The sequence below is a fragment of the Leopardus geoffroyi genome, chromosome C3 (genome assembly GCF_018350155.1).
Source record: "Leopardus geoffroyi isolate Oge1 chromosome C3, O.geoffroyi_Oge1_pat1.0, whole genome shotgun sequence".
NCBI lineage: Eukaryota > Metazoa > Chordata > Mammalia > Carnivora > Felidae > Leopardus > Leopardus geoffroyi.
This window is the reverse complement of record NC_059338.1, coordinates 77,413,782-77,440,962: the sequence shown is the minus strand read 5'-3', so window position 1 is coordinate 77,440,962 and position 27,181 is coordinate 77,413,782. Positions and strand designations below refer to the sequence as shown.

The 27,181-nt window shown below is 43.5% G+C and overlaps 1 protein-coding gene across 2 annotated transcripts in view; it reads left to right on the top strand.

The window, feature by feature from the left end:
* The window catches only part of KHDRBS3 (KH RNA binding domain containing, signal transduction associated 3), a 183,113-nt gene that overhangs the window by 74,248 nt on the left and 81,684 nt on the right, over positions 1–27,181 (top strand). For both annotated transcript variants that reach the window (XM_045453580.1, XM_045453581.1), the window contains exons 3-4: positions 13,266–13,382; positions 18,891–19,037. In XM_045453580.1, the coding sequence (XP_045309536.1) occupies positions 13,266–13,382; positions 18,891–19,037 (264 nt within the window). The remainder of the gene's footprint in view (positions 1–13,265; positions 13,383–18,890; positions 19,038–27,181) is intronic.

The window sequence follows — 27,181 nt, the reverse complement described above, 5'->3', positions numbered from 1 at the left end:
TTTCACATTGTCCATTATTTGTGTATGCCTGCGTGTATGGATTTTGCCTATATCATCTCCTGGAGAAGTTCCTTGTACACTTCATTGATTTTTAGAGTTGCTGAGGTTTAAATTAGTTGGGCTCTTTGCCACGTGGAAGTAAACACGATGTTAAAAATCATAGTCAATGTGGCAACACCAAATAATCTCAACTGCTACCAGTAATACTTACTGATTTGTGGTTGGCAAATTAATAAACTTAAATAATAATATTTTCCTCTGGCTTTAATAGGTCACAGTAATTTCTGTAGCAAAGAAAATTGATAAAAACTGGGTTGATTAGTGCCCTTTTGTTTGGGATAAAATAAACTGAGTTCCACAAGTATTTCTTAAGAAACTGTTATGTAGGGAAAATGATGAATCCAGTATGGGTCCTAATTATTCTCAGAGGATTTATACTCTAACAGAAGAAATAGAGTACATTTCACTAAATAATATAGGGTAAATACTGAGTTAACATAAGAGAGGTAGTCAGACACTGTAAGAATTTCAAGATGTAAAAAATTGCTATTTTTAGAGGAAGAATTACAGATGGAATTAAATTTAGTCCTTAAGTGTAAGCTCAGGATGTTAGCAAGCAGAGATCTGGGGAGGGCAGAGTAAACTGTTGGGCCAGAATGGTATAGTTAATGGGAATAGTAGATCATAGCAGTCGTTGGAATGGTGAGGAGTAGGTAGTCTGGGAAGCCTTTAGCTCTGTACCGTGGGCATTAGGATTTTATATAGCCAGGAGGGAGCCTTGAAAGACTTATAACATAGAGGTACAGAAACAACTAGAATATACAGTGGAAGGTGTTCTGCATTATAAAAGGTCTTCCGTTGTTAAATTCCTCTTAAAATTTAGGAATGATTGATTCAAACACAAGTTTGGAATGACTTTCATTCTTAGGAAATTCATCTCTGTAAAAGCAATTGTTATTCTTAGAGGCGATTAGGAGAATCATGAAAGTTATTGTCAGTAATCCAGAGCTTGACTCAGTTACTAGCTATGCCAAGGAATAAATGTGTTACCTCTGAAGAGACCACTCCGTTTCGTGTGGATGCCATGGTCTCAAGTCTGTTATTAGATTTTAACTATTGTTTGGAATTTGGCATTTATGACATTGGTTTAATTCAAATAAGATCAGTATTCGGGATACCAACGAAAATGTGGATTTATTCAACCATTGGGTTAGTAGTTAAATCACTGGAATCCAAAGTGGCCCATAGAGCTAATACAAGCAGGGATCTGGTCTTTCTTTTCAAGTGCAGGCAGGTCAGACAGACCTCATTTACTCTTTCCTTTTTGTTCTTGCCTTTGGGCAGGAGTCAGAGGAATGCGAGATCATAAACAAAACGCGTTTCTTGAGGGTTTCTCTTTCCCCTGTAAAGAAAGCAAATGCGTGGGTGATGTTTTCCAAAGAGGGATGTGTGCACAATATATTTGGTGCTGGAACTTCTGTTTTAGTGTGTAGGTAGCTTATGGTTTCCTATGTGTCAGACACTGTTCCAGCATCCTACATGTATTAACTTACTTAATCTTTATGACTTTCGGAGGAAATGATTATCTCCTGTTCACATTTGAAAAAGCTAAAGAATAGAGAAGTAATTTGCTACAGGTTCATAGTTACTAAGTAACAGGCATTTGAATCCCACAGAAATCTGCCTCCAGAGCCCATGCTCCACTTGAGAAAGTAAACTTCATATTTAGTACATAGATTAATGCTAGATCCATTACGTGGTTCCTATAAGTGCCATGCAGTTGTGTGCACCCTGAGACAGTACCCTCTGGTAAAGGGGGAATCCCACAGTGCAAAAGCTCTCACTATGTTAGGGAGTATAGCTGTTGTATGTGCCTTGTTAGGGATTCATGGATGGCATTACCTAGTCTTAGTTCAACTTTTCTTTTCTTTTCTTTTCTTTTCTTTTCTTTTCTTTTCTTTTCTTTTCTTTTCTTTTCTTTCTTTCTTTCTTTCTTTCTTTCTTTCTTTCTTTTTCTTTCTTTCTTTCTTTCTTTCTTTCTTTCTTTCTTTTCTTTTTTTCTCTTCTCTTCTCTTCTCTTCTCTTCTCTTCTCTTCTCTTCTCTTCTCTTCTCTTCTCTTCTCTTTTCTTTTCTTTTCTTTTCTTTTCTTTTCTTTTCTTTTCTTTCTCTTAATTTACATCCAAGTTAATGACCATACAGTGCAACAATGATTTCAGGAGTAGATTCCTTAATGCCGCTTACCCATTTAGCCCATCCCCCCTCCCACAACCCCTCCAGCAACCCTCTGTTTGTTCTCCATATTTAAGAGTCTCTTATGTTTTGTCCTCCTCCCTGTTTTTATATATTTTTTTTCTTTGCTTCTCTTCCCTTGTGTTCATCTGTTTTGTATCTTAAAGTTCTCATGAGTGAAGTTACATGATATTTGCCTTTCTCTGACTAATTTTGCTTAGCATAATACCCTCTAGTTCCATCCACGTAGTTGCAAATGGCAAGGTTTCATTCTTTTTGATTGCCGAATAATAATCCACTGTGTGGATTACACACACAACATCATCTTTATCCATTCATCCATCGATGGACATTTGGGCTCTTTCCATACCTTGGCTATTGTTGATAGTGCTGCTAGAAACATTGGGATGCATGTGCCCCTTTGAAACAGCCCACCTGTATCCCTTGGATAAATTGCTGGGTTGTAGGGTAGTTCTGTTTTTAATTTTTTGAGGAACCTCCATACTGTTTTCCAGAGTGGCTGCACCAGCCTGCATTCCCACCAACAGTGCAAAAGAGATCCTCTTTTTCCACATCCTCGCCAACATCTCTTGTTGCCTGAGTTGTTAATGTTAGACATTCTGACAGGTGTGAGGTGGTATCTCATTGTGGTTTTGATTTGTATTTCCTTGATGATGAGTGATGTTGAGCATTTTTTCATGTGTTGGTTTGCCATCTGGATGTCTTTGGAGAAGTGTCTATTCATGTCTTTTACCCATTTCTTACGCTGGATTATTTGTTTTTGGGTGTTGAATTTGATAAGTTCTCTATGGATTTTGGATACTAACCCTTTATCTGGTAGGTCATTTGCAAATATCTTCTCCCATTCCATCGGTTCCCTTTTAGTTTTGCTGATAGTTAAACTTACTTTAAATGGGCAAAGATTATTGCAGAAGAAACTGAATTGAAGGTCTAAAAATACATTTGAAATGAGCAAGAAAAATGGCAGTGTTGATCCTTCCCCTGTGCTTAGTACAAGCTCAGCCTTACAACAAAGTAAGAGCAACTGTGATCCAGTTGGATATGACAAGAAGAGTCTTCTCATACTGGAACTATTTCATCTATCGTTAATGCGGAATCTGTTGCCCTAAGTATTGTAGTAGTAATGGAACAGATGCAGAATTTTTAAACGGGTTTATACATACATACACTAATACACATATGTACACACGTATGAGTGCGTGTGTGTGTACTTGTGTGTCTCCATGTGATGTGTGAGGACCAGTGGTGGGGATAATTCTTTGCTGCCTGATGTGAGAAATAGCCAAGGGTGCATCCACATTTGCTGTCACTGGTGACCTGCTTGCTCCCTTTTGGCCCTCCTTCCTTTGTTACATCTTCTTAGCTCTTTTTTTTTTTTTAATTTTTTAAAGTTTATTTATTTATTGAGAGAGACAGAGAGCGTGCTCATGCAGGGGAGGGGCAGAGAGAGAGAGAGAGAGAGAGAGAGAGATTGAGAGCATCCCAAGCAGGCTCTGCACTGTCAGCACAGAGCCTGATGTGGGGCTCCATCCCACAAACCATGAGATCATGACCTGAGCCGAAATCTAGAATCAGATGCTTAACCAACTAAGCCAGCCAGGTGCCCCACATCTTCTTAGTTCTTAAATTAATAAGCTGTATACTTCATGCTGTATCCAAGCATTTTTTAGAAATTCTTCATATTCTCCCTTTTGTGTCTCATATCCTACTTCAGACCCATCTCTGTAGAACTAAACTACCTTGTTTATCTCAGACAGCACCCTATTACTTTTTAAGGTTTATTTATTTTTGAGAGAGAGAGTGGGGGGGGTGCAGAGCGAGGGAGAGACAGAGAGAATCTCAAGCAGGCTCTGAGCTGTCAGCAGCGAGCCCAATGTGCAGCTAGAACTCATGAACTATGAGATCATCACCTGAGCTGATGTTGGATGCTCAGTCGGACTGAGCCACCCAGGAGCCCTAGCACCCTTTTAATTTGTGGTTGTTTTCAGATGTCTTTTTAAGCATTTTAATGAACATTTAGATTTTATAAGACACTTAATCACAAGATGCCAGTGGCCAGTTAGGACCCATATACCGGAGGTCTGCCACCCTCCGTCGTGCTGCTGTGACACACTCTAGGCTTTCTTTAGGTGACATCGTGGTTAGTGATTAGTGTTCTCTGGACATTAATTCTGATTGACAGTCACCATTTTCTACGAGTGCGTGGAGCACTGATGGCCTGCAGGAAGCGAGGTGCTGTTGTGGGCAGTTGTTGGGTTATTGCATGCATGAATGAGGCAGAGTCTCAGCGCTCAGGGGGTCACAGCCTCTGCCCATGCCCTCCCCGACACTCAGAGAAAATAAGGTAGGTCTAAAAAAGACTGATGTGAGGCTTTGAAAATTTAACGTTTTGCTAAAGGACTGCTCTGTCACTGTTAGGTGTGGTGGTGCTCTGCCCCCGGGACTGCTCCCTGTACCCACGCCCTGCACAGTGCCCTTCCTGAGTGTCTCCTGACCATACAGCTCATTCCCCTCAGAACTTGCAGCAGAGCTGATGTATGCCAGCTAACGGGCGCCAGCGTCTGCCTTTCTGACCTTCGAAACTGTGTATCGGTGTGAAAGGTCTGCCCCCTGGAGGTCACCCTGATAAGCAAGAGCCCAGGATACCCAGGTGGGGGAGAATCACTGAAAGCAAGAACTGCGGACCCCAGTTGACCGCCTCCTCCTGCAGAACAGGGGTGGGGATGAGCCGTCTTGGGACTCGGTCCTCCAGCCCCGGTTGGTCTGCCTGTTGGTCCTCCAGCCCTGGTTGGTCAGTCCCTGTTGGTCTGCCTGCCTGCCAGCGCTCCCCCACGGTGCTCAGGTTGCTGAATTATGAGCAAATAAATAAATGGTTATTGTTTAAAGCTGTTAAGTTTTGGGTTAGTCTGCTGTGTAGTTACAGATAACCAAGGTAGCATTAAAGCGTAACTGTTGAGTCTTGCTTTCTCGCTGCCGGGCCGGGCAGGACTGGTGAAGTAACCCGCGCAGGCACATGCTGGCCACAGTCTAAGGCTGCAGGGTTCAGGTCAGGGGGTCGGGAGGGGAGAAAGCCATAATGGACAAAGGGCTTGCTTTTAGCAGGTGTCAGGTTCATCCCAGGATTTCATTTTGGCTGGTCAAGTGCATTTAAGAACAGCCAATGCGAAGGGAGTGTGGAAGAATTCGGTTACTATTGGGGAAGATCCCGTAACACTTATGCATGTGTTTGGCGTGGTGAGCAGGAGGGACTCTGCCACTGAAAGAACTTGACGTTATGAAATTCTTTTCCTGTTGTGCCAAAGAGTTTTATATTTTGTGATACTGCTGATACAGCTATGGCTTTCTCAGGCAGTAGTAGCCAGGAGACCAGATTCCCCGACCCAGGGCTCATTAGTGTATTCTGTTGATTTTGCTGATTCAGTGCCCTTTATATATAAATGCCTGACTACGCGTGTAGCAGACTGTTAAGAATGGAGACGGGAGTTAAGGTGTTGCTTTCAGAGTTGAGTATGACACATTCCCTCTTCTCAGGAATCTAACACGAAAGGCGATATGCTAAGTGTCACGTGGGGAAGCAGGAGGAGGAGAGTGTGGGCTCTGGGTGCTTGAGGCACCTGCCACACAAGACCTGTGGCCCCAGGAGACAGCAGGCCAAGAGCAGGGACTGCCAGTACGCTCACTTCACCCCCTTCTTCCCACTGGGTAAAGTTTGCCATTGTTGACAGAGGGGGTTCATATCAATAGGGAACAGTTAAGCAGTGACCAGAATACAGACTGAAAATGAAACCACCCAGAATGCATTTACATTCTGAACTTAACATTAAATCCAGACTCTTAGGGCCTCCAAGACCCGCTGGATGCCCGTCTTTTTTACCCTGTGTCTGACTTCCCAGCCGAGACTAGCTCTGCTCCCCACAGGCTCCCAGCTCCTTGTTCTTGGAAGCGCCTTCGAATTCAAGGGCCTTTGCACTTACTGTTCACGTTGCAGGAAGTCCTCTGTCCCCGTGTCCTTGCACAGGACACCACTTCCCTGTAACCATCACAGGCCAGCCCACCGTGAACACCAGGGGCTCCGTGGACGCTTCCTGGCAGTTAGTAGGTGCGGTGGTCTGCGTGTAAGTTGCACTTGTCTGTCACCCGGCTGCCGCTGCTGAAACCTGAAACTCACCATGGATGGGCTCGTCATCTCCTGGGTTTTCCACTCTCCACCTAGAGCAAGTTGGCCACTTCACCAGTGTTGCAGCAGTAATGACAGTACGGAGGGCAGACGCCGACCTAACTGCATGTTTTGTTGATCTTTAAGTATTAAAAAAAAAAAGGGGGGGGGGTGGTGAGTGGTTTTGTTGTCTTTGCTCCTGCAGATGAGGGTGTGGGTCTGAGCAGATCTCAGCAGTGGCTGCTGAGTCTTTCCCTGATCCCCCTGTGGGCCCATGGAGGCTGGGGGTGTGAGTGTTGAGTTCCTGCCTGAAGACCTTTAAAAAAGTGTCAGCTCCTCTAATTCTGTGGCCTTCAGGGCTTCCTGCCCTGGTGCGAGCCCGCCCCAGATAAGCAGGCGCTTGAGTCTGGTTTCTCCCAGCAGGTGCCTGTACCCTGCCCTGGGTGCGGTTGGTGTTTGCCCTGGGACTTCAGCATTAACTTGCATTCTGTCCAGCTTTCTTCGGGTTTTAAGGGCAAGAGTGATGTTCGTTCTTTCCAGCTCTCCCATCTGAGCCGAAATGGGTAGTTCTTGGGATGTGGTAGTTTCGAGAAACCGCGCAAAATCCAGACTGGCAGAAGTCAAGAGCAGGGAAGTGGAGAAGCCAGAGAGGTGGGCAAGAGCTGGGTCAGGAGGGGCTTTTCTCAGCAGCGTCGGGACATCAGGACTTCATTCAGAAGGTTGTTGGGAGTTGTGTTTTACTCAGAATGTCCCAAAGTGACCTTTGTGTGAAGAGTGCTGTGCTGATTTAGAATATCGAGGTTGACACGGAGAAAGGCTTCCGTAGCGGGCACAGTGGGCGATGACGGTGGCCTCGGCTGGGAGTTTGTGGCGTCTGCAGAAAAATAGACAGGTGTAAGGGACGCAGGGAGGTGAAATTGTTAGATATAATGAATCCATTTATTAAATGCTCCCTCTGCACAGGTGGTAGACCAGTGAACACAAAAGGTCTCCTCATTGCCCTCGCGGAAGTTTCTGGCTTGAGTCAGGGCGCTGACGGCAGGGCCGTTTACTGGGCTGGGGAGCTCTGGAACATAACGTTTGAGGCTATGTTGGCAGAGGTTACAAGTTCAGTTTTAGTGTGCAGTTGGAGGTCAATAAAACATCCCTTTGTTGGACTAACCAACTTTTTGATGAGCACCCAATTAAGGGAACCTTTTAATGGAGACCGTGACATGTTCTTGAGGCTTAGTTGTTTATGAAATGACAGCTTATGTGTAATTGTTCCCCAAGGAGCGGTGTCCTGTCACAAATATAGTTTAAGTCAATTAAAGCTAGTTCAGAAAAACATTTGGTCTTTTCCAACAAAGAACATCATTACGGGATCTTACACGTTATGCAGTGAAACTCAAATATACTTATTCTGTGTTGGTTTATCCTTTGTAATCGTTTGCACAAAGTTTCCTATTTACAGTTATAAAATTTGTAGTATAATATAGTTCTGTACTAATTGGCATCTGGAAAAATATCATTGATCTTGGAAATAATACTTTCACCTCTTATTCAAATCTGTGGACAGATGAAATTATTAATAAAAAATGAAAGTTAAAATGTATTAAGTTCTCATTTACAAATCCGGTTATCAGAAAACAAATCCTGACTTAGGTTAAGGAAAGATTTTATTTGAAAGCATTATTGGGGGGTGCCTGGGTGGCTCAGTCAGTTGAGTGTCCGACTTCGGCTCAGGCCATGATCTCGCACTTCGTGGGTTCAAGCCCCATGTTGGGCTCTGTGCTGACAGCTCAGAGCCTGAAGCCTGCTTCGGATTCTGTGTCTCCCTCTCTCTCTGCCCCTTCTCCATTTGCTCTCTCTCAAAAATAAATAAACATTAAACAAAACGAAAGTATTATTATGGAGCACCTGGGTGACTCATTCGGGTGAGTGTCCAACTTTGGCTTTTAAGTCATGATCTTGCAGTTCATGAGTTTGAGCCCCCCATCGGGCTCAGTGCTGTCTGTACAGAGCCTGCTTTGGATCCTCTATCTCCCCCTCTCTACCCCTCTCCCACTCATGATCTCTCTCTCTCTCTCTCTCTCTCTCAAAAATAAACATTAAAAAAATTATTATTAGAAGAACAGGAAGGGGGACTTGTAATAGCAGGGGCTCTGAGCCTCCTGAGATCTGTCAGCGACCTAGCAGTCAGCGGGCACAAGGGGAGCCGGGCCCAAGGCCAGGAGGGTGTGGCAACAGCATGATGGGACACTAGGTCAGAGAACGGTCACCCTGAGGCTGGTGCCTGGAAGTGGGGGGACCTTCAGGGATTGTGTGCTGGCCCAGGTTGCCTGTGGGTCACATTTAGGGACGTGAGGAAAACGAGAACTTCTTTGAAGTTTGATCAGGTGAGGTGAGAGGACGTTTTCTGGCTGGTCAGTGGGGACAGACAGGTTGGCCAATCTTTTGTAAGGCAAAGAATGGGAAGGTCCAGGGTCTGGGTCGGCCTGCTCTTAGGTGAACAGGGAATCATCTACAGGCCTTATCTAAATCCCCTGAGGAGGAGGAACTCTGCAGGGAGCCATTCCCAGGAATGGGAAAGGGCCCCAGGCTGTCCTCATCATCACTGTTTTAGGAGCACTGGGGCTGGTTAAATTCGGCATCCTCGGGGCACACTTTTCTGATGTGCTTTAATCTTCCTGATAACCCTTCAGTGCTGCAGCCTCCACTGGGGCAAATATGGTGACACTGGGGACTGGGAAGGCTAAGGAACTGCCGTGGCCACACTGCTGGTAAGAGGGCGCCCCGCTGCTTCAGAAGGCTGTGGCCTGGGAGCACCAGCGTGTCCTAGAACTTGGGCACTTGAGACAGCCGTGCTCCCCAACTCCTGTACCATTCGTGTTGTCTGAAGGATGCAAGAGGCTTTCGCAGCCCATGCATCACTTAGGCCTCGTCTTGTTGTAGGTACCCACCTGGGCGGCTTATGGTTTGCTGGTTTGGTTTGTTGAAGTACATGATGGCACCTTAGAGAATCCACGGAGGAACCGATCGTGTAATCGCAAGAAGGAGCAGCAAGGGCTTTAAGCCCAAGATGTAGAGAGGGACTGGAGTCGGTGGCTCCTCTCCCCAGCGGTGTTTCTCAGTAGGGACACGGTTGACATTTTACACAGGACACTCCTTCATTGTGAAGGGCAGTCCCCTCCGTTTCTGATGTGTGATAGTCTTGGCTTTTGCCCACTAAGTGCCAGGAGTGACCTACAGTCAGCGTGACAAGCAAACATGCTAAGTATTTCCAGATTCTCTCGGGAAGGTGATGCAATCAGGGGTTGAGAACCCGACCAAGCAACCGAGCGTACTGCCGTCGTTGTGAGTCAGCATTAAGGACGCTGAGGTCCGCGCTCTCAGTTCTCAGCCGCAGACCTGGGCACGGCCGTGCCGGTTCAGTATGCATTGCCGTCGGAGGGTAGTCGGTGTGTAGTAACCGGTGGGTGTTGTTCACATAAAATTATGTATGTTCATAATAGCTGAATTCATCAATTTATTCCTTACCCATTTGGCATAGGATACGCACCATCTATTGGTTGCTCTGTTAGGTGATTTTTTATACATTTCCGTATTTAATTCATATGACCGGCACCGCCGGTGGGTCCTAAGGTCCCTGTGTTGTGGATGAAGTCCGACACCCGTGAGGCGGACTTGACCTGGGACACGTGACTCCTGCACAATACATGCTTGAACAGAGAAGTCGGTGAAAATCTTCTGCTTGCCAAAGTACTCATTTATGTACTTTTTGTGAAGGAAAGACTAATAGAAGTTAAATGGAGAAAGAAACTCCTGAAGGCATATGAAATCATAAAAATGTTTTTCCTCTGTATGTAGAGGCCTGTGTCTTTATGTTTTACAAGTGACCTTGAATAAATCCTACCATTCTGTGGGCTTCAGTTTTCTCAGTATAGAATTAGATGTTTGGACTGGATGATTTCTAAGACCTCTTAGTTTTTATTAATGGGGAAATATTTAACTACTAAAGACGTGATGCAAATATGGCTGTTTGACCATAAATTTATTCTCATGCCATCCTTGAAACCTGCCAAAATGAATGTAAATGAAGTAAAAAGGCACAGATCCTCAAAGACAAGAATGGAAGGGCGAGGCAACAATAGGCCAATGACTGGAGTGAGATTTCAGTGGCTGCAAAATAAATGGACAAATGGTAATGGCTTAGGAGAGCAGAGAAAGAAGAATCCAAGCTCACAGGGCCAGAGAAAGTGTCACAGAAAATTGGTCAGTAGTGTGGGAACACCTTGAGAAAACTCCGGAATCCTCGATGCCAGTTACTGAGAAGGTGGATTTAGGGGCAGAACTGCAGTGGAGACTTGGTTCAGAGCTTATGTGAGAAGTGGTTAGGGGCACTTGGGGGCTCAGTCTGGTTGGGCATCTGATTCTCGATTTCGGCTCATGTCACGATCCCAGGGTTATGGGATTGAGCCCCACATCAGGCTCCGTGCCGAGGTGGGGCTTGCTGGAGATTCTCTCTTTCTCTCTCTCTCCGCACCCTCCCCTGCTAGCACATGCTCTTTCTCTAGAAATAAAATTAAAAAAAAGAAGTAGTAGTTAGACCACTGGATGCTCTTCCCAGCTTATGAAGCCAGGCATCTGCCTTCTTAACCTACAGCAGACTAGAGATTTCCTGAAGGGGTTGAATAAAGAAACTCTGGGCTCTGAGACCCAGATGGATTCAACTGAGGGCTAGAGATGCCACACTGGAAAATGAGGGCATTATTTCCCTTAAATAAAAGTGTACGTAGCTCATAGTGGGAATCCCAAAATTCCAGCAGCCAGGCTGATACCTCCTCCTGGGAGATCAGGGAGTTCCAGGGTGTCCAGGTAATGTTTTTGAGCTGCAACCTTAAATTTTTAAGAGCAGGCAGCAGGGGGGATTACTGGTCACTTGAGGAAAGCCGATAATGTAGGAAGAGACCAATTCACACAACATGAATCTGTTGGAAGCAGCAGATGCTATAAGCTCCAAGTTGGGGGAAGGGGGCACTGCATTAAAATCCTCAGAAAGATAAGAATTTGTATCAATTACATAAAATATTTTTAAAATGCTGTAAAAAAGGAACAAATATAAGAAAATGCTATTAGTAGTTAAACGTTTGATAGCAAAAATGAAAAAATCAATAGATATGTAGGAAATATACTTAAATCTCCCAGAAAGTAAAAGAGAGAGAGAGAAGGTGAAAGAGAAAGAGGAAGAATAAGAGAGAAATTTAGAGTTCCAAACCAGGAGATCCTGATAGACACATAAGAATTTCCAGAAAGATAAAGCAGAGCAAATGGGGAACCAAGAAATAAGGTAGGGATCCGTGGGTGGAGACACTGATTTTTTCCTACGTTGTATTATTTGATATTTTTAACTCTGTATCATTTCTATTTTTTAAAAAGTAATTGACTTTAAATTAAAAAAAGTATTTAATTTGAAGGTTAAAAATACTGTAGTTATTTGAGTTTTCATTGAAGACTAATAAAATTAAAAGTGAGCAAGGAAAAAATACCATTTTGATTTTTTAAAAGCTCGTATTTTAAGAATATTACTTCACTTTCCATAGAGAAATTGAGGAACAATTGTCTTTTAAAAACAGCAACAGCACAGCAGTGGCATAGATTGTGGACGAGAGCTGATACCAAAGCAGCAGCTGCGTAAGTTTGTAGTCCGCAATCTTGCCAAAGATTGCCTAGTCAGTAGGGCTGACTTTTCCTTTTGGGAACAAGAAATATTCACAACTTAATCATAGTAACGCTTTTAACAGTTGTGTGAAATTCCTAATAATATCCTTTCATTCATGAAATACCCTTTCATTCAAGATATATTTATTATCTATTACGTGCTAAGCATTGTTCTGGTTTTTTTATATGGACCCATTTAATCCTCCTAATGGCCTTATGAGGGTGGGTTGTGTTGTCATTTGCCATTCTCATTTTGTAGATGAGGAATCCAAGGTACAAAGAGATTAGGTAATGCAGTTACTAGCCGGGTTACTCAGCTGGTAAATGGAAAACCATGTCTTAAAACGACAGCAGTGTAGCCTCAGAATCTATGCCATTAATGAATTCACTTCTACGCTGCCTGTTAAATAAAGAACCCCGTAGAATCTAGACTAAATATTTTGTCAACATTTCCAAAGCTTGTTGTTTTAGAAGAGTTAGATGTTGGGGCACTTGGGTGGCTCCGTTGGTTAAGCATCCAACTTTTGCTCAGGTCATGATCTCACAGTTCGTGGGTTTGAGCCCCGCATCGGGCTCTGTGCTGACAGCTTGGAGCCTGGAGCCCGCTTCTGATTCTGTGTCTCCGTCTCTCTGTCCCTCCCCTGGTCACGCTCTGTCTCTCTCTGTCTCTCAAAAATAAATAAATGTTAAAAAAATAGAAGAGGTAGATGAATTTTGTCATAAAGCTTTGTGAGCCACTGACTGCTTGAGAACTCATCTAGGCCAGTGCACTCCCTGGTTGACTGACCAGGTGGAAGGACCCAGATGCTCCATAATGACCAGCCCAGTGCACATTACCTCTTCCCCACCCACATCCTCATGCTAGCACTGTTTGTGCTTCATGTCAGATGCCTACTGAAAGTGTCAGGACAACAACTTAGGAATTCTGGGAATTAGCTTCATTTATAATTTGTGAAATCTAGCCATCATTGAAATGGTTGGTTTTTTTACTTTACATGGGGTTTGTGAAAAACATTACAGTGTGATGCATATAGTAGGAACTTAAATATCTGACGTTAATTAGTAATGTGCAGTGTACTGTCGTGTTTCCTGACGTTCAAGATTAATAAATTACTTTCAGATATGACTTACCAATTTGGTTTGTTTGTTTTCTCCTAGTTCAACTTTGTGGGGAAACTTTTGGGTCCCCGTGGCAATTCTCTGAAGCGCTTACAAGAAGAAACCTTGACAAAAATGTCCATCCTTGGAAAAGGTTCCATGCGAGACAAGGCAAAGGTAACATTCGTTGTAGACAATGGCTGCTTTTGGAGACAGGTTGTATAATCCACCTTTAGAGTATCCATCGTATTAATACAAATTATATAAGAGCTAGCTAGGATCTTAAATGAAGTTATATGGAAACGTTGTAGAAGGCGGTGAGTCTGGGATATGGCCAAAAATGGAGTCACTCGGGCCAGTTTCAGAACATGCAGTGTCTTACACGTACGTCTGTAACTATCACATTCATTTGTAAAATGAAGTAGCAATACCTGTGGTTTTGATTGTAGATACAACACCTGGCAGACAGATCAGTGAGACTGAAATTCCCATGAAGAGAAATCAAAGTTATCTGTGGTCTCGGGACCACTGTTGGCATTTTAGAGGAGTCCCTTTGGGCCTTTTTTGTAAGCTTGTATTTCACATGGTTGAGTTCATAAAGTATACACCTTTATTTGCCCTTTTTGCCCTTCATTTGATACCCTTTATGTTTTACCAGGTTCAAGTCGATTTTAAACGCTTTAATAATGGCTTAGCGTTCCAACACACAGTTGTTCTCCTTGGATGTATTCACGCTAACCTCCTCCTTTTTTAAGAAGTTAAAGTTAATGGAGTTGTTTTTATCGATCACTTTCTCAAATATACCACCTTTGAAAGAAGCATTCACGTTTTGTGCCGTGCTATCCCCGACAGTGTTCTCTGTTACCATTTTGTTGTTCTGTCGTGGTGAAAAGATTGACATTACTGAAAACCGAGTCCGCATTTAGTGGTCACTTACCATAAAAGGTCAGACGATGATTGTGTCCGACAAGAAAGTTATTTACACAAAATCCAGCCTCCCCACACAAAAGTCCATCGAAACAAAGGCTTTTATAAGAAAAAATAGCTGCTGTCTGCTTGTGAGTCAGGCACTCTGTGAAACATGTTACAGGCGTTACTCCATGTTCTCCCTGCAAAAATGATGGAAGGTACATAATATTTTTCTTGTTTTATGTGTAGAAAACCTGAGATTTAGGGAACCTGAGTGTATTATCTGAGTTAATCAAGGAAGCTTATTAAATTATTTGATTAAAACATGGCTGTGTATCAGACACACATGGGATGCTGTTAAATATAAAGATTCCCATACAGCCTCTTTTGAGGGTAGAACCTCAAAATGAATTTTCAGGGGGCGGGGTTTGAAATGATTCTGTTGTGGGCCAGGTTAGGTTAACTACTCACTAAGCATTGCTGTCTCAGATGATGTTCCTTTGATTCTCTGACTCATCTGTTCTGGATGGAGGAAAGGGAACCATATTTTGGTCAGTTGGTTAGAAATTCTGTGTATCTTGTACGAAAATACCCAATCCTTGCTGATACGTTAATGAGGTCTTCAGTAAGGCCATCCGGTCATGAGGTACGTGATAATCCCAGGGAAATTCATCTACATTGTACTGCTTATTTTGTTTGCTGTTAAGGGAGGGTCTTTCTGGTCAGAAGTAACATTTTATGGCCTACAGTGGCCATGATCAGGGCACCCACGGACAGTTTTACAGGTAGAAGGGAAGCAGGGAAGGCAAGCCTTTGGTTAGATCATATGTCCAAGTAATAGCAAGTGCCTGGCTATCCGTTTAATGAAAGGGGTCCTGGGGCGCCTGGGGGGCGCAGTCGGTTAAGCGTCCGACTTCAGCCAGGTCACGATCTTGCGGTCCGTGAGTTCGAGCCCCGCGTCGGGCTCTGGGCTGATGGCTCGGAGCCTGGAGCCTGTTTCCGATTCTGTGTCTTCCTCTCTCTCTGCACCTCCCCCATTCATGCTCTGTCTCTCTCTGTCCCAAAAATAAATAAACGTTGAAAAAAAAAAAATTAAAAAAAAAAAAAAATGAAAGGGGTCCTAAATACTATCAGCTTGCTATCTGGGCTTGGTGGTCTGTCTAGATTATGGTGTCATTTTAAGGGCTCTCTCTGCCGTTGGCACAGCGGACACTCAGCAGTGCAGTAGCCAGGAATCTTTCCCAGAGGAGTCTGTGTTGTGAAGTAATATCTAATCTCTCCCTCTCTCTCACCACAGACCCCTTATTGGAGCCCCTTGAGTAGCACTGAGGTGGGCGGGGAATGAGGTGCTTTGACATCTACAGTTAGTCCCTTTGGCTCCCTGGTCACTGAGTGTCTGCTCTGCATTGCATGGGGCACTCGGTTCTCTTACCTGTTGAGGCTTCTTTCCTAGACCACTTAGCAGCCCTTCACTAATCCTCTCCTTTCTCTGTCCTTGACCACATGGGTCTGAGAATCAATATAGAGATTCTGTAAGTGGCTGGTCATTTCCATTCCCTCAGGACACCACGGAACTGGGGAAGTAGAGTACATTGTAGGTTCACAGTCCATTAAGCCTGCTGTCAAGTGGCGGGCTCAGAAGTCCTTTATCTCTTGACCCCATGGACCCCACTCTCCACCCTCATCAGTGGCCTTCAGTTGAGCAGCGTTGGGTCAGAGTCAGGTTCGTTAATCCTCGGGCCGCTGGGTACCTCTTCTCGGTGTGCAGTCACTCTAGTAAAAGGCCCCTGATCCTCGTTGGCAAGACGGGGAGAGAGCGTCACGTGCACGCAAGGGGATGTTGCCATTTACCGCGAGCTCTCTTGTTCTCTGCATCCCCGGGCCAGGCAGGGATCATGGGCCAGGAGGTCATCCTGAGGAACAGTGACAAAGCCTGAGGATTGTCCTCTCCTTTCACGGAACGACCTCGGCTACTCGAAACAGGGTAGGAAGACCTCCAGCAGACTGGCTTCCGCCAGGGCCGAAGGTTCAGCGGGGCTGTGACCCTCGAAAACCCGGGGTTGTCTGGATCCTCTCTGATGTTGCGGGTCCAATTCTCAGGTCTTCACTGCTCTCCAGACATTTTCCTAAATCCCACACGAGAGATGGCCGGGCCGTGTGCTTCGTCCTTCCGCGGCACACGGGCCTCAACTGTGCTTCGTCTGGGGCCTCCGCCGGCCTTCGGCCGTGAGCGGTGACACCCTCCAGGCTGCCGCTGGCTCTTTGAGCCTCGAACTCCTAATGTCAAGTCTGGAGTCTGTCACTCTCTTTTTAAAATTCAGTACAGTGAACAATAGCCTATTGCGCCCCACCCCATCGCCTTGCTCGTCCTGCCGTGCACACGCACGGCTATCGGTTGCACCTTCAAGGCGTTTCACTGACATGACCACGAGTGATGATTTCTACACAGATGGGGACTTACTGGGGTCCTGCCTGCCGTCCTGCAGTCGGTCCTCACGGCCTGAACTCTGGAGCGCTGGCTTCTGTTGAGCCTCTCAGCCTGCAGAAATTCTCAGTTAATAAATAATGTGGATTGCTGCAGAGATTTCCATTACTTAATGTTAAAATCTTGTAGCTTTTCAAAGTGTTCACTGTCTAAATTCTAACGAGACCGTAATTCATTTTATTCTTGTGTTTTCTACATGGATGAAATTATGGGAGTCGTTACTGCCTTGTATCAGCTGGGTTTGTAGCATAACAATCACTATAACGTGTGGTCTGTGGAGCCTTCAGTTTGTGCCAGACATGCCAGCCATTTTGCCCTTCCCATCCACATTATAGAATGATAGAATAATTGATGCTATGTTCACTTTTTGAGTCTTTCTGATGTACTACGCCTCATTGTAAGGACTTTTTGTGTCCTTAAACATGAGACTTCTTTTTTTATTACCACTCCATCATACTGCTAGTAACTCCTCATCACTATTCTAATAACTCCTTTCTTACCACAACAACCCTACGAGCCGTTGATACTATACTCTTATTCCCCGCTTAAAATCACTGCTTCGCGATGATAAAGTAACCTGCCCAAAGTTACAGGGTAAATGTTGGATTTGGGATTCGAATGCAGGAGTCCAAACGAAGTCTGGCACACCATGTTGCCAGTCCTTATGAACCCAGGGAAGAATCTGGTAAAGCTTCTCGCTCTGTGGAGATGTGCGATGGCGGGTTAGGATAAGAAAGCTCTGCTGTTCCAGTTTACTTCCGCTGTAGTGATGACAGTGCTTCACCGTGAGTCACAGTGACAGCCTGTCATTATCATCATTAATTGGAGCCCATCGTAGAATGGGTAAGAAATGTTTAATTCTCTAGTTTATGCTTCCAAAAGTGAACTGTTGAACATATAATTCGATGTTTAAACCTTCAGCTGTGAAAGGCAGAGTATCAGATGAAGCGATGGCCAATGTTCTGATTAGAACAGATGGCCTACCGTTGGGCTGTGGCTGGCACGGCTAGGATTGCGGTGTATCTGACTCAAAACCCCGTGCCCTTTTCCTATTACATATGTAGATCTCTCTTTTCTTTATAAGAGAGCAAATTAGTTAAGTAACAGAAGTTGAAGCCTTAAGTTGTGAGGTCAAGGGTGTTTGTGCCTCTTTGACCTCTTAGCTCGTGGTGGAATTAAAAGGTGTTGTTGCCAGGAGTTCTAGGGTTCCCTTTCATGTGGGGCTGGTGTTTTGGAGGTGCTAGCAAGATTTCCCCCGTTTGGGAAATTACTCTAGATGTAGGTACGTACTCATCTCAATCTGTCTCATTTAAATGTTGGAAACAAAGACTTTTAAAAGTCCCAGATTCTGTCCTTTGCCACTCTAATGAATGCTAGTTAGGAGATCATGGGCGAAAATCACTTGTCCCACTCTGATCTGGGGTTTTTTTCCTCCTAATTTCCCCCCTGAGTTTCATTATGTAAACAAATAAAAACAAAGTTTTCTTTTTAATGCGTATCATAAAATCATGTAATAAGATCTTTCATTTATTTTATTCGTTTTTATCTTCATATATAGTGCCTGGCATGTAGAAATGCTTTTTTGAATGAATATGTGAATGAACAAATGAACATAGAAATGAAATAATGTTTACCTCTTCATTGAAAAGACTCGTGAATGTCTACCGTGTGTCAGGCACTTTTCTAGACCAGGGGGTGAGCACCAGAGAAGACGGTCACGAGCGAACATAGAAATGAGATAATGTGTACCTTGTCACTGAAAATACTCGCTGAGTGTCTACTGTGTACTGAGTACTTTTCTAGACCAGGGACGAGCACCAGAGAAGACGGTCACGGTGTTTGCTCCACTGTGACCACCTTCCGTGAGGGAAATTAGAAAAGAGTCAAGTAAAGAATAGGTTATGTCAGACACTTTGATGGCTGTAGTGCTTTGTGGCAGCACTACGGGCACTGGGCGTAACCAGCGTAGAGGGAGCGGAGGAGATCAGCCAGTCCGGCCAGGGGTCTGAGGGCGCCTGGAGGGCGTCGAGCTGGGGGGACACAGGTGTCCTTCCCGGCAGAGGCAGGAGCTGAGACTTCTCCAGCAGCAGCAGGAAGCCCGGGTGTTTTCGTAGCATTCCCTGCGGGAATGGCAGGGTCAGGTTTGTATCTCAAACCTCCATCCTTGGGGTAGTGCCGCTTGCTTTTGAGTGAATCTTCTGTGACAGCCTCATGCCAGATAAGCTCTGCATAGTGTTTCTTTTCCTTTTCTTATACAGACACGCTTTTAAGCATGGTTTTTCTTTCTTCAGGAAGAAGAGTTGAGGAAGAGTGGGGAAGCAAAATACTTTCACCTCAACGATGACCTCCACGTTCTCATCGAAGTGTTCGCTCCACCAGCAGAAGCATATGCCCGGATGGGACACGCACTGGAAGAAATCAAAAAGTTCCTCATTCCTGTTAGTACGGTTCACCCTGATAGTTAATTTGTCCTTTGAAGTCCTTTCTTTATTTTCATCCCTGGTAACTCTTCTAGTAATTGTTATTTGCACAGCACTTCATTTGTCGAAAGGGTCCCTGTGAATTGGTTGGCAGTTTTCTTTCTTTATATCGAGGCGAGGGGTTTTTAAAGAGATTAGGTTGCACCGGGAAGGCTGCACGGCCAAGAAGGGTGAAGAGCACCCTCGCCAGTTCACGTTTGGGGGCTCCCACGTCCTAAGCTTCTTCGTGATGTTAAAATCACCTACAGATCCACTGTTCTCCCACACGGATGCGTTAGTGCCTTCCATGGCACCAAGCACTGTGTGTGGTTTCGGGCCAGAGGCATGAATAAAAGCAGTCCCTACCCTCCAGGAACACGTAGCGTAGAAGAGAGAAACGTAAGCCGAGGATTTCAGTACCGCGAGGTACACGTAACGACAGACCAAAGTGTCAGAAGCCCAGAGAAGAAGGACACCGTGGAGGTAGTTGGCTGGCTTCTGCCAGGTGTTTTGTGCTTTGTTGATGGAACAATTGCTTGTCTATTTTTAACCCTTTCCAGACACTTTGACGTTGCTAAGAATGGGATTATTTAAAGAGAGCGTATCCCTACTTCCATTATGAAAGTTAATTTAGGTCTTCTGTATAACTTGCATGTTCTAGATTAAAAAACTAAAACATTGAACATTTTGCCTCTTTAGACAATTTATTTAGAGAAGCTGTCACATCTGCCAAACAGCTGCCTGGGGTAAGACTGTCTTCAGCAATCCCAGGTTGGTCTAGTAGATTGACTTTACATACTGTAGCATATGTATCATGACTATATTATCTGTGAAGAAAACTGTTGAATTTACAAGGAAAGGATATTGTCAATCAGGATTGCCTTGGAAAAGCCAAGACATGGGATTGTATTAAGTCATTTTACTTGGGAGCTGAAAATGTTTAAGCTTCCCTTTGTTCCCTCAAGCCAATATGATGATACATTTATTCATTTAGTTTAAAAACAAAGATTTTGAGTGCTTTCTATGTGGTAGATACATGGAAACTAATAAGAGACATTCTTTTCTCTGCCCCGGTGGAGTCTGTCTAATGGGAGAGTTTGATAAGAATCAGATACCCATATAAACATTGGCACTCTGACAAGACTGACTAAGGAGAGGTAAATTTAATGTCTTAGTGATCAGTCTTAGGGGGTGTTGACCTAGCCACGTGGGCTGCCACAGGGCCTCCCACCCTGTCCCCTTTGCACTCCTCCATGAAGACATGGTTTCTCTGTCCTTGAATCTAGGCTGGCCAGGAGAACTCTTTGCCTAACCCCCAGTTACAAAGATTTTCTGCTGTTTTCTTCCTAATCTTTTATAGTATTAGCTTTTACAGTATTAGTATTAGCATAGTATAGTATTAGTATATAGTATGTGTCATTTAAGTCTATTATCGTTAAGTTTATTTCTTTTTTAGAGAAAAGGAGTGAATGCACATGCAAGTGGGGGAGGGGCAGAGAGGGGGAGAAGTGGGGGGGGGGGAGAGAGAGAGAGAGAGAGAGAGAGAGAGAATATGAATATCCCAAGCAGGCTCCATGCTGTCAGTGCAGAGCATGATGTGGGGCTTGAGCCCATAAACCATGAGATCATGAACTGAGCGAAAACCTAGAGTCAGATGCTTAACCCGCTGAACCACACAGGTGCCCCAAGTCTGCGATCGATTTTAAGTTTTGTGTGGTGGGAAGGTAGAATATAGGTTTATCGTTTTTTATATAGATGGCCAGTTGTCCCAGCACCATACGATGAAAAGACAATTCTTTTCCCGTTGAACAGCAACACCATTGTTGAAAATCGATTGAACATAAATGTGTGGATTTGTTTCTGGATTCTCAGTTCTGTTCCATTGATGTATATGCCTGTCCTAATGCCGGTGTCATGCCCTTAATTACTTTAGCCTTCTAGTACTTTGATTTGAAATCCAGGTTGTTGATTCTTTTACAAAGAAAAAGTTCTACTTCAAAATTGTTTTGGTTATTTTGGCTCCTGTGCATTTCAACATCTATTTCAGAATCAGCTTATCAATTTCCACACAGAAGCCTCCCGGGGTTTTGATAGAGGATTGAATCTGTAGCTCAATTTGGGGATTATTTCCATCTTAACAATATTTAGTTTTCCAGTCCACAAATATGAAGTGTCTCTACTTAACAGATTATTTTTTTCATTTCTTTCAGCAGTGTTTCATAGTTTTCAAGGTACTAGTCATATATATACTTCTTTTATTAAATTTACTCCTAAGTATTGTACACTTTTTGATGCTATTGTGAATGCAGTTTTTAAAATCTCATTTTCAGTGATCCTAGGTTATAGAAATGCAGTTGACTTATATACACTGATCTTGGGTCTTGTAACTTTGCCAAACCATTAGTTCCAGTGTGTTGTTTCATTTTTATGGAATCATTAGGATTTTCTATATGCAGAGTCCTGTTATCTGTAATAAATTTTACCTCTTCTTTTCGGATTTTAATGAAATTAAAATTCAGTTTTTTATTTTATTTTTCCCTTGTTACGCTGACTAGAACTTTGCTTTGTTGAGTAGGAGTCGTGAAGATAGACATCTTTCTTGGTGCTTTGAGTTTTCACCATTAAGTCTGATGTTAGCTGTAGATTTCATTGCTGCCCTGTATCTTGTTGAAGACGTTCTCTTCTGTCCCTAGGTGTTGAGAGGCTTTATCCTGAATGAGTATTTGTTGTTGTTGTTGTTGTTGTTGTTGTTGTTGTTGTTAATACTAGCATATTGCATTAGTTGATATCCAGATGTTATGCCAACCTTGCATTACTAGGTGAGATCCCACTGAAATTACATGTTGCTAGAATTGATTTACAATAGCTTGTTAAGGATCTTGACATCTATAATCATGGCGGATATTGGCTTGTAGTACCGTATTCTTATAATCTTTGTATTAACCCACACATTTACCATTTCAGCTTCCTTTTTCTTTCTGTGGGTAGAGTTACCATATGGTGCTACCTCTTTTCAGCCCAAAGGACTGCCTTTAGCCTTTCTTGTAACTGAGACCTGCTAACCAAAAAACTGGTTTTGTTTTTCTCAGAATGTCCTTATTTCGCCCACCCTCTGAAAGATAGTGTGTATAATTCCTGGTTGACAGTTTTTTCTTTCCAGTCATAGAAGGCCAGTCTGCTGCTTTCTGGCCTTCATCATTTTTGGTGAGAAGGGCATTCATTCATGATTTTGTTGCTAATGTACGTGATCTGTTGTTTTTCTCTTGCTGCTGCCAAGGCTTTGTCTTTTCATTTCCATTAATTTGACAATGGCTGTGTGTGCTTATCTTCCTTGCTTGTTAAGCTTTGTGAAGCCATAGGTACATGTTTTTCTTCAAATGTGGGACATTTTCAGCCATTGTTTCTTGAGAATTTTTTTCTCTTTTTTCTTTCTCCTCTGCTCCCCTCAGGCCCTGGGCTCCCATTGGTTGTATGTTGGTCCACTTGATGGTGCCCCGCATTTCTCTGAGTCTCCTTTCCCTTCATCCTTTCTTCTCTGTGTTCCTAACTGGATCATTTTAATTGGCTTATCTTCAAGTTGGCTGACCCATTCTTTTGTCATCTCAACTCTATTGTTGCGCTCCTTTGGTTAATTTTTCATTATCGTTGTTGTTGTTGTACTTTCTTTTTCTTTTTTTCTAAATCTTTTTTTTTTTTTTTCGTCCAATATCTGGGCCCTCTCCAAGATAGTTTCTTACTACTATTACTTGACTGCCTGTCCTTCCTTCCTCCCTCCCTTCCTTCCTTCCTTCCTTCCTTCCTTCCTTCCTTCCTTCCTGTCATGTTTTCATGTTTCTTTGCATGTCTCCCAGCTTTTTTGTTGAAAACTCCACATTTCAGGTAGCATATTATAGCACATTTACATTCTGACTCATTTTATTCTTCAAGCTCTGTTGTCGCAAGTTGTTTGTTTGTTTCTTTAGTAATTTAGTTGGACTAAATCCGCAGAGTCTGTCTACTTCATGGTTTACAGCTTTGTTAATTATTTTACTTCTCACTTTTACTTTTAAGCCTGGCCTGCTGGACGTGTCCTGTATGGCCACATCTCTCGGACATCAGCCAGTGATTACTTAGAGGCTGTGCTCACACACCTGTGTTAGTAAGGCTTCTGCCGCCCGCTGATAAAATTGTGGGGGTGTACCCACAGGTTGGTCCATCGTCGTATCTTCCCTGGTCTGTACTTCACTTGTGACCGAGGTGTTAATCTCTCTACCTCCTTTGCCAGGTGTACAGACTCACTGTCAGGGAAGGATGTGTGGAGAGTGTTAAGCTCTCTCCATTCTCTGCTGTACATGTGCTTAACCTTCCATTCAGCAGAGAATGCGGGGAGCGTATCCAGGCTCTCCAAGGCTGCTACGTTTCTTGTTAGTCTGCCAGGCTGTCACTTGCCCCACCCAGAACCTGAGTATTAGGCTTGCTGATTCACTGGGCTTCTATTTATTTGCTACCAAAATGGCTACTGATACTGACAGTGCTCCTGGGCATGGGAGTTTTTCATACCTTCTTCCAAATTAAGGGAGCTTCCCCTGCAGCAAACTGTTGGTCTTCATGTCTTTCCCCACAGTGGTACCGACACATCATCTGGGCTGGGGAGGGGGCGGGTAGCATCCCCACACAAAATGCCACAGACTCCCACTCTTCGTGCCTGACACGAATACATTTCTTGTATTTTTAATTTATTATATAACTTCAGTCAGTTCCCACTGTTCTGAAATGGTTGCTTTTACATGTGTGGTCAGCTTTTGTTGTTGCTTTTTATGGAATGGCTTTGCCAAGCTCTTTGTTTGGCTGTACTAAAAGTCCCTCCTCTCTCATTACATTTATTTATTTTTTTAATCTTATGTTATTTTGGACCTCTGACCATATGAGCATGTGCAATGTCTCCCTCCATTCTTTTTAACGTCTGCATAATATTTCGTCATACGCATGTTCTAAAATTTATTTAATCAGTCCTCAAATAATGAACATTTATGCTATTTCTTGTAGAGTATAATACAAACACTGATCCTAGGGTTACTCTTTGGCATAATCATTGGCATATTTGGGGCAAATATATCTGAAGAGAACATTCCTGACCGAGAATCCACTAAATTGCAGTAAATTATTTTTAATAATTACATTTAAAACCTTTGTTCTCATTCTCTAGGCTAACACATTTAAATATGTTCTAAACTTACTGGACAGAAAAATCCCATTTACACCTATGTAATTAGAATTTTAATCACTTTTCCACTCTTCACAATTGATGCCCATGTTTGAATTAATGCTATAGTAAGTGTCACTTTCCTGATAGGGAGTTAAAATAATTTACTAGTGACTAGTTTAAAATGTAGAGTTACTTAGTCTGTAAGCTGGCACATGTGACTTGGTTTCCCTCCTGATTTAAAATCATCATTTTTGGGGGGCGCCCGGGTGGCTGAGTCGGTTGAGCGTCCGACTTCGGCTCAGGTCATCATCTTGCGGTTCGTGAGTTCGAGCCCCGCGTCGGGCTCTGTGCTGATAGCTCGGAGCCTGGAGCCTGCTTCGGAATCTGTGTCTCCCTCTCTCTCTGCCCCTCCCCTGCTCACACTCTGTTTCTCTCTCAAAAATAAATAACAATTAAAAAAAAATTTTTTTAATCATTTTTTTAAATCATTATTTTAAAGACCAAGAAAATTATAACTACAGTGACTTTATCAGTAGTTCTGTCTGAAAGAAGCAGTCCCCTAAAGTTTTTAAAAGTTGTCTAAAATCACGAAGCTGGTGAGTCCAGTTGGTGAAATTCAGACAACGCAGGTGTGTTGACTCAGACTCCATCATTTTTTACCAACTATACTGTTTGTCTTCTTGAAAATGTAGCTTCACAAAGATTATGTTTTATTTTTTTTTTAATGTTTATTTATCTTAGAGAGAGAGAGAGACAGAGTGTGAGTGGAGGAGGTGCAGAGAGAGAGGGAGACACAGAACTCGAAGCAGGCTCCGGGATCTGAGTTGTCAGCACAGAGCCTGACGTGGGGCTCCAACCCACGAATTGCGAGGTCATGACCTGAGCCAAAGTCAGACGCTTATTGGAGACGCTGACTGAGCCACCCAGGCGCCCCTACAAAGATCATGTTTAAAATGGGCTTTCATTCTAATTTTTGTGGCACCACTGTAATCAAATAACTTCGCTTAGAGTAATTTTGTTTCCTTTTTAAATTTTTAATGGTATTTTTGGATTTTATGTTCTTTCCCATGAATCTGTTTTTGAGCCACAGACAATTTTGTGTCACACCTCCTAGCACTTTTCAACAGGGCAGATATTTAGCATTTATGTAGCACATTTTATTTAGAATGTGCTTTACAAATAATTTATTAATCTTCACACATTTTTAGTAAAATGGTAAGGAACATATTAATAGGCTTGTTATAGAGAGGTTGAAATAATGATAGATTCGAATGACTCTTTTGAGATCCTAGTACCCTAAATAAGTTAGAGAAAGAATCCAGAGGTACAGTAAAATCTAGACTCCTGATCTTAGTCATTCCCGCAGCTCGGCAAGTTGAATTTGTCATTTTTCTTCCCTTCCTCCTCCTCTGCAAGTGTTTGCTTATTATTGCTTCAGCTTCCTTTTGACTTCCTTTTTTGATTGTTGTTCATGCTATTTTTCTTATTGCATGATGCCTTCTACCTCAAGTTTCAAGTCATTTCTGCTTTTGAAAAGTAAGGAGAAGATAGCATATTTTTTACAAACGTACTAAGTATATTTCATGTTTTTAATTCTAAATAATTCAGGAAACTATTGCACCTGAATCTTTTATTCACGCTCAGAAATGCTGGTTTCTTCTATCATAAGATCCTCCCTTCCTCGCTCAGACTGCAGTCCTTTCTCTTCCTCTTTGTGGAGCCACACAGCTGGAAAACCCGCCTGCCTGCACTGTGGCTGTGACTTGCTTACTCCCACTCTTCATTCCCCCGAGATGGATTCCGGCTCTACCCTTCACCAGAAGTACTATTTCTGAAGTCTGCGTTGCCTTTATTGTTAGTGAATCCCATGGAATCAGTACTTGGCTGCTTGACAGAATGTGAATGCAGCACTGAATCCAGGGGCTTTCATGCTCCGATCACCTCCGTTTCCTTCTCAAATTCCTGCCACCCCTTTTCGGTCTCCCCTGTGCAGGTTTTCTTCTATTAGTTTATGTTGATGCCCAGAGCCCTTCTCTCGCTCCAGGAGTGTGCCCCCAAGCAATCCTGCCTATGGCTGACATTTGTATACAGAGGAATTCTTGTGCTAGAGGTCCCCACTACCACCTTCAAACTCAGTAATTCTCTAGAAGGACTCACAGGACTCAGACAATGTGTTATATACTGTGAGTATGGTTTATTTCAACCAAAAGATACAGATAAAATCAGCAACGAGAAGAGGAGCACGGGGCAAAGACCAAGAAGAGAATGGCCCCGGTTTCCAGGTGTCCCTGTGCAGTGCAAAGAGACACAAGGACACGTTTAACATTCCCAGCAGTGATGTGTGACAACACCTGTGAAGTGTTGCTCTCCAGTGAGGCTCTCCTGAGCCACAGCGTGCAGGGCTTTTACTGGAGATCAGTCACGTGCACGTACCGTACCTATGCACCTGACCTCGGCTACTCACCACCCCACTTCCTGAGCCAAGACGAAGGTTCCCCACTAACCACACTGCCAGGGCAGGCATATCTGGCCAGACTGGTACAGCACGGCCTCAAGCCTTAGGCATACAGAAGCCCTCTTCGCAGACAGTCCCCTCTGTGGGCGTAGAGGTCACCTGCCAGGGGCCTGCCAAGAGCCCACCTTGACAACAGGCCCTTCTCGGTGCTGTGTAGGGCCTGAGTAACCCTTTCTTTTCATGTCTATATCCGTATCTTTAACTTTAAATTTCTCGTTTTTATGTCTGATTGCTATGGGACATCTCAGTTTTAGTGTGTCGTGGGCCATTGCAGATTCAGCCTGTGCAAAACTGATTACAGCATGTTCCACTGTTACCTTATTTTCCAGATGCCCATTGACGGTCTTGACTTTGCTTACATACCCCCTCATCTAGGATCTTACCATTTCTAATAAAATTAACCATTATAAATAACACCAGATC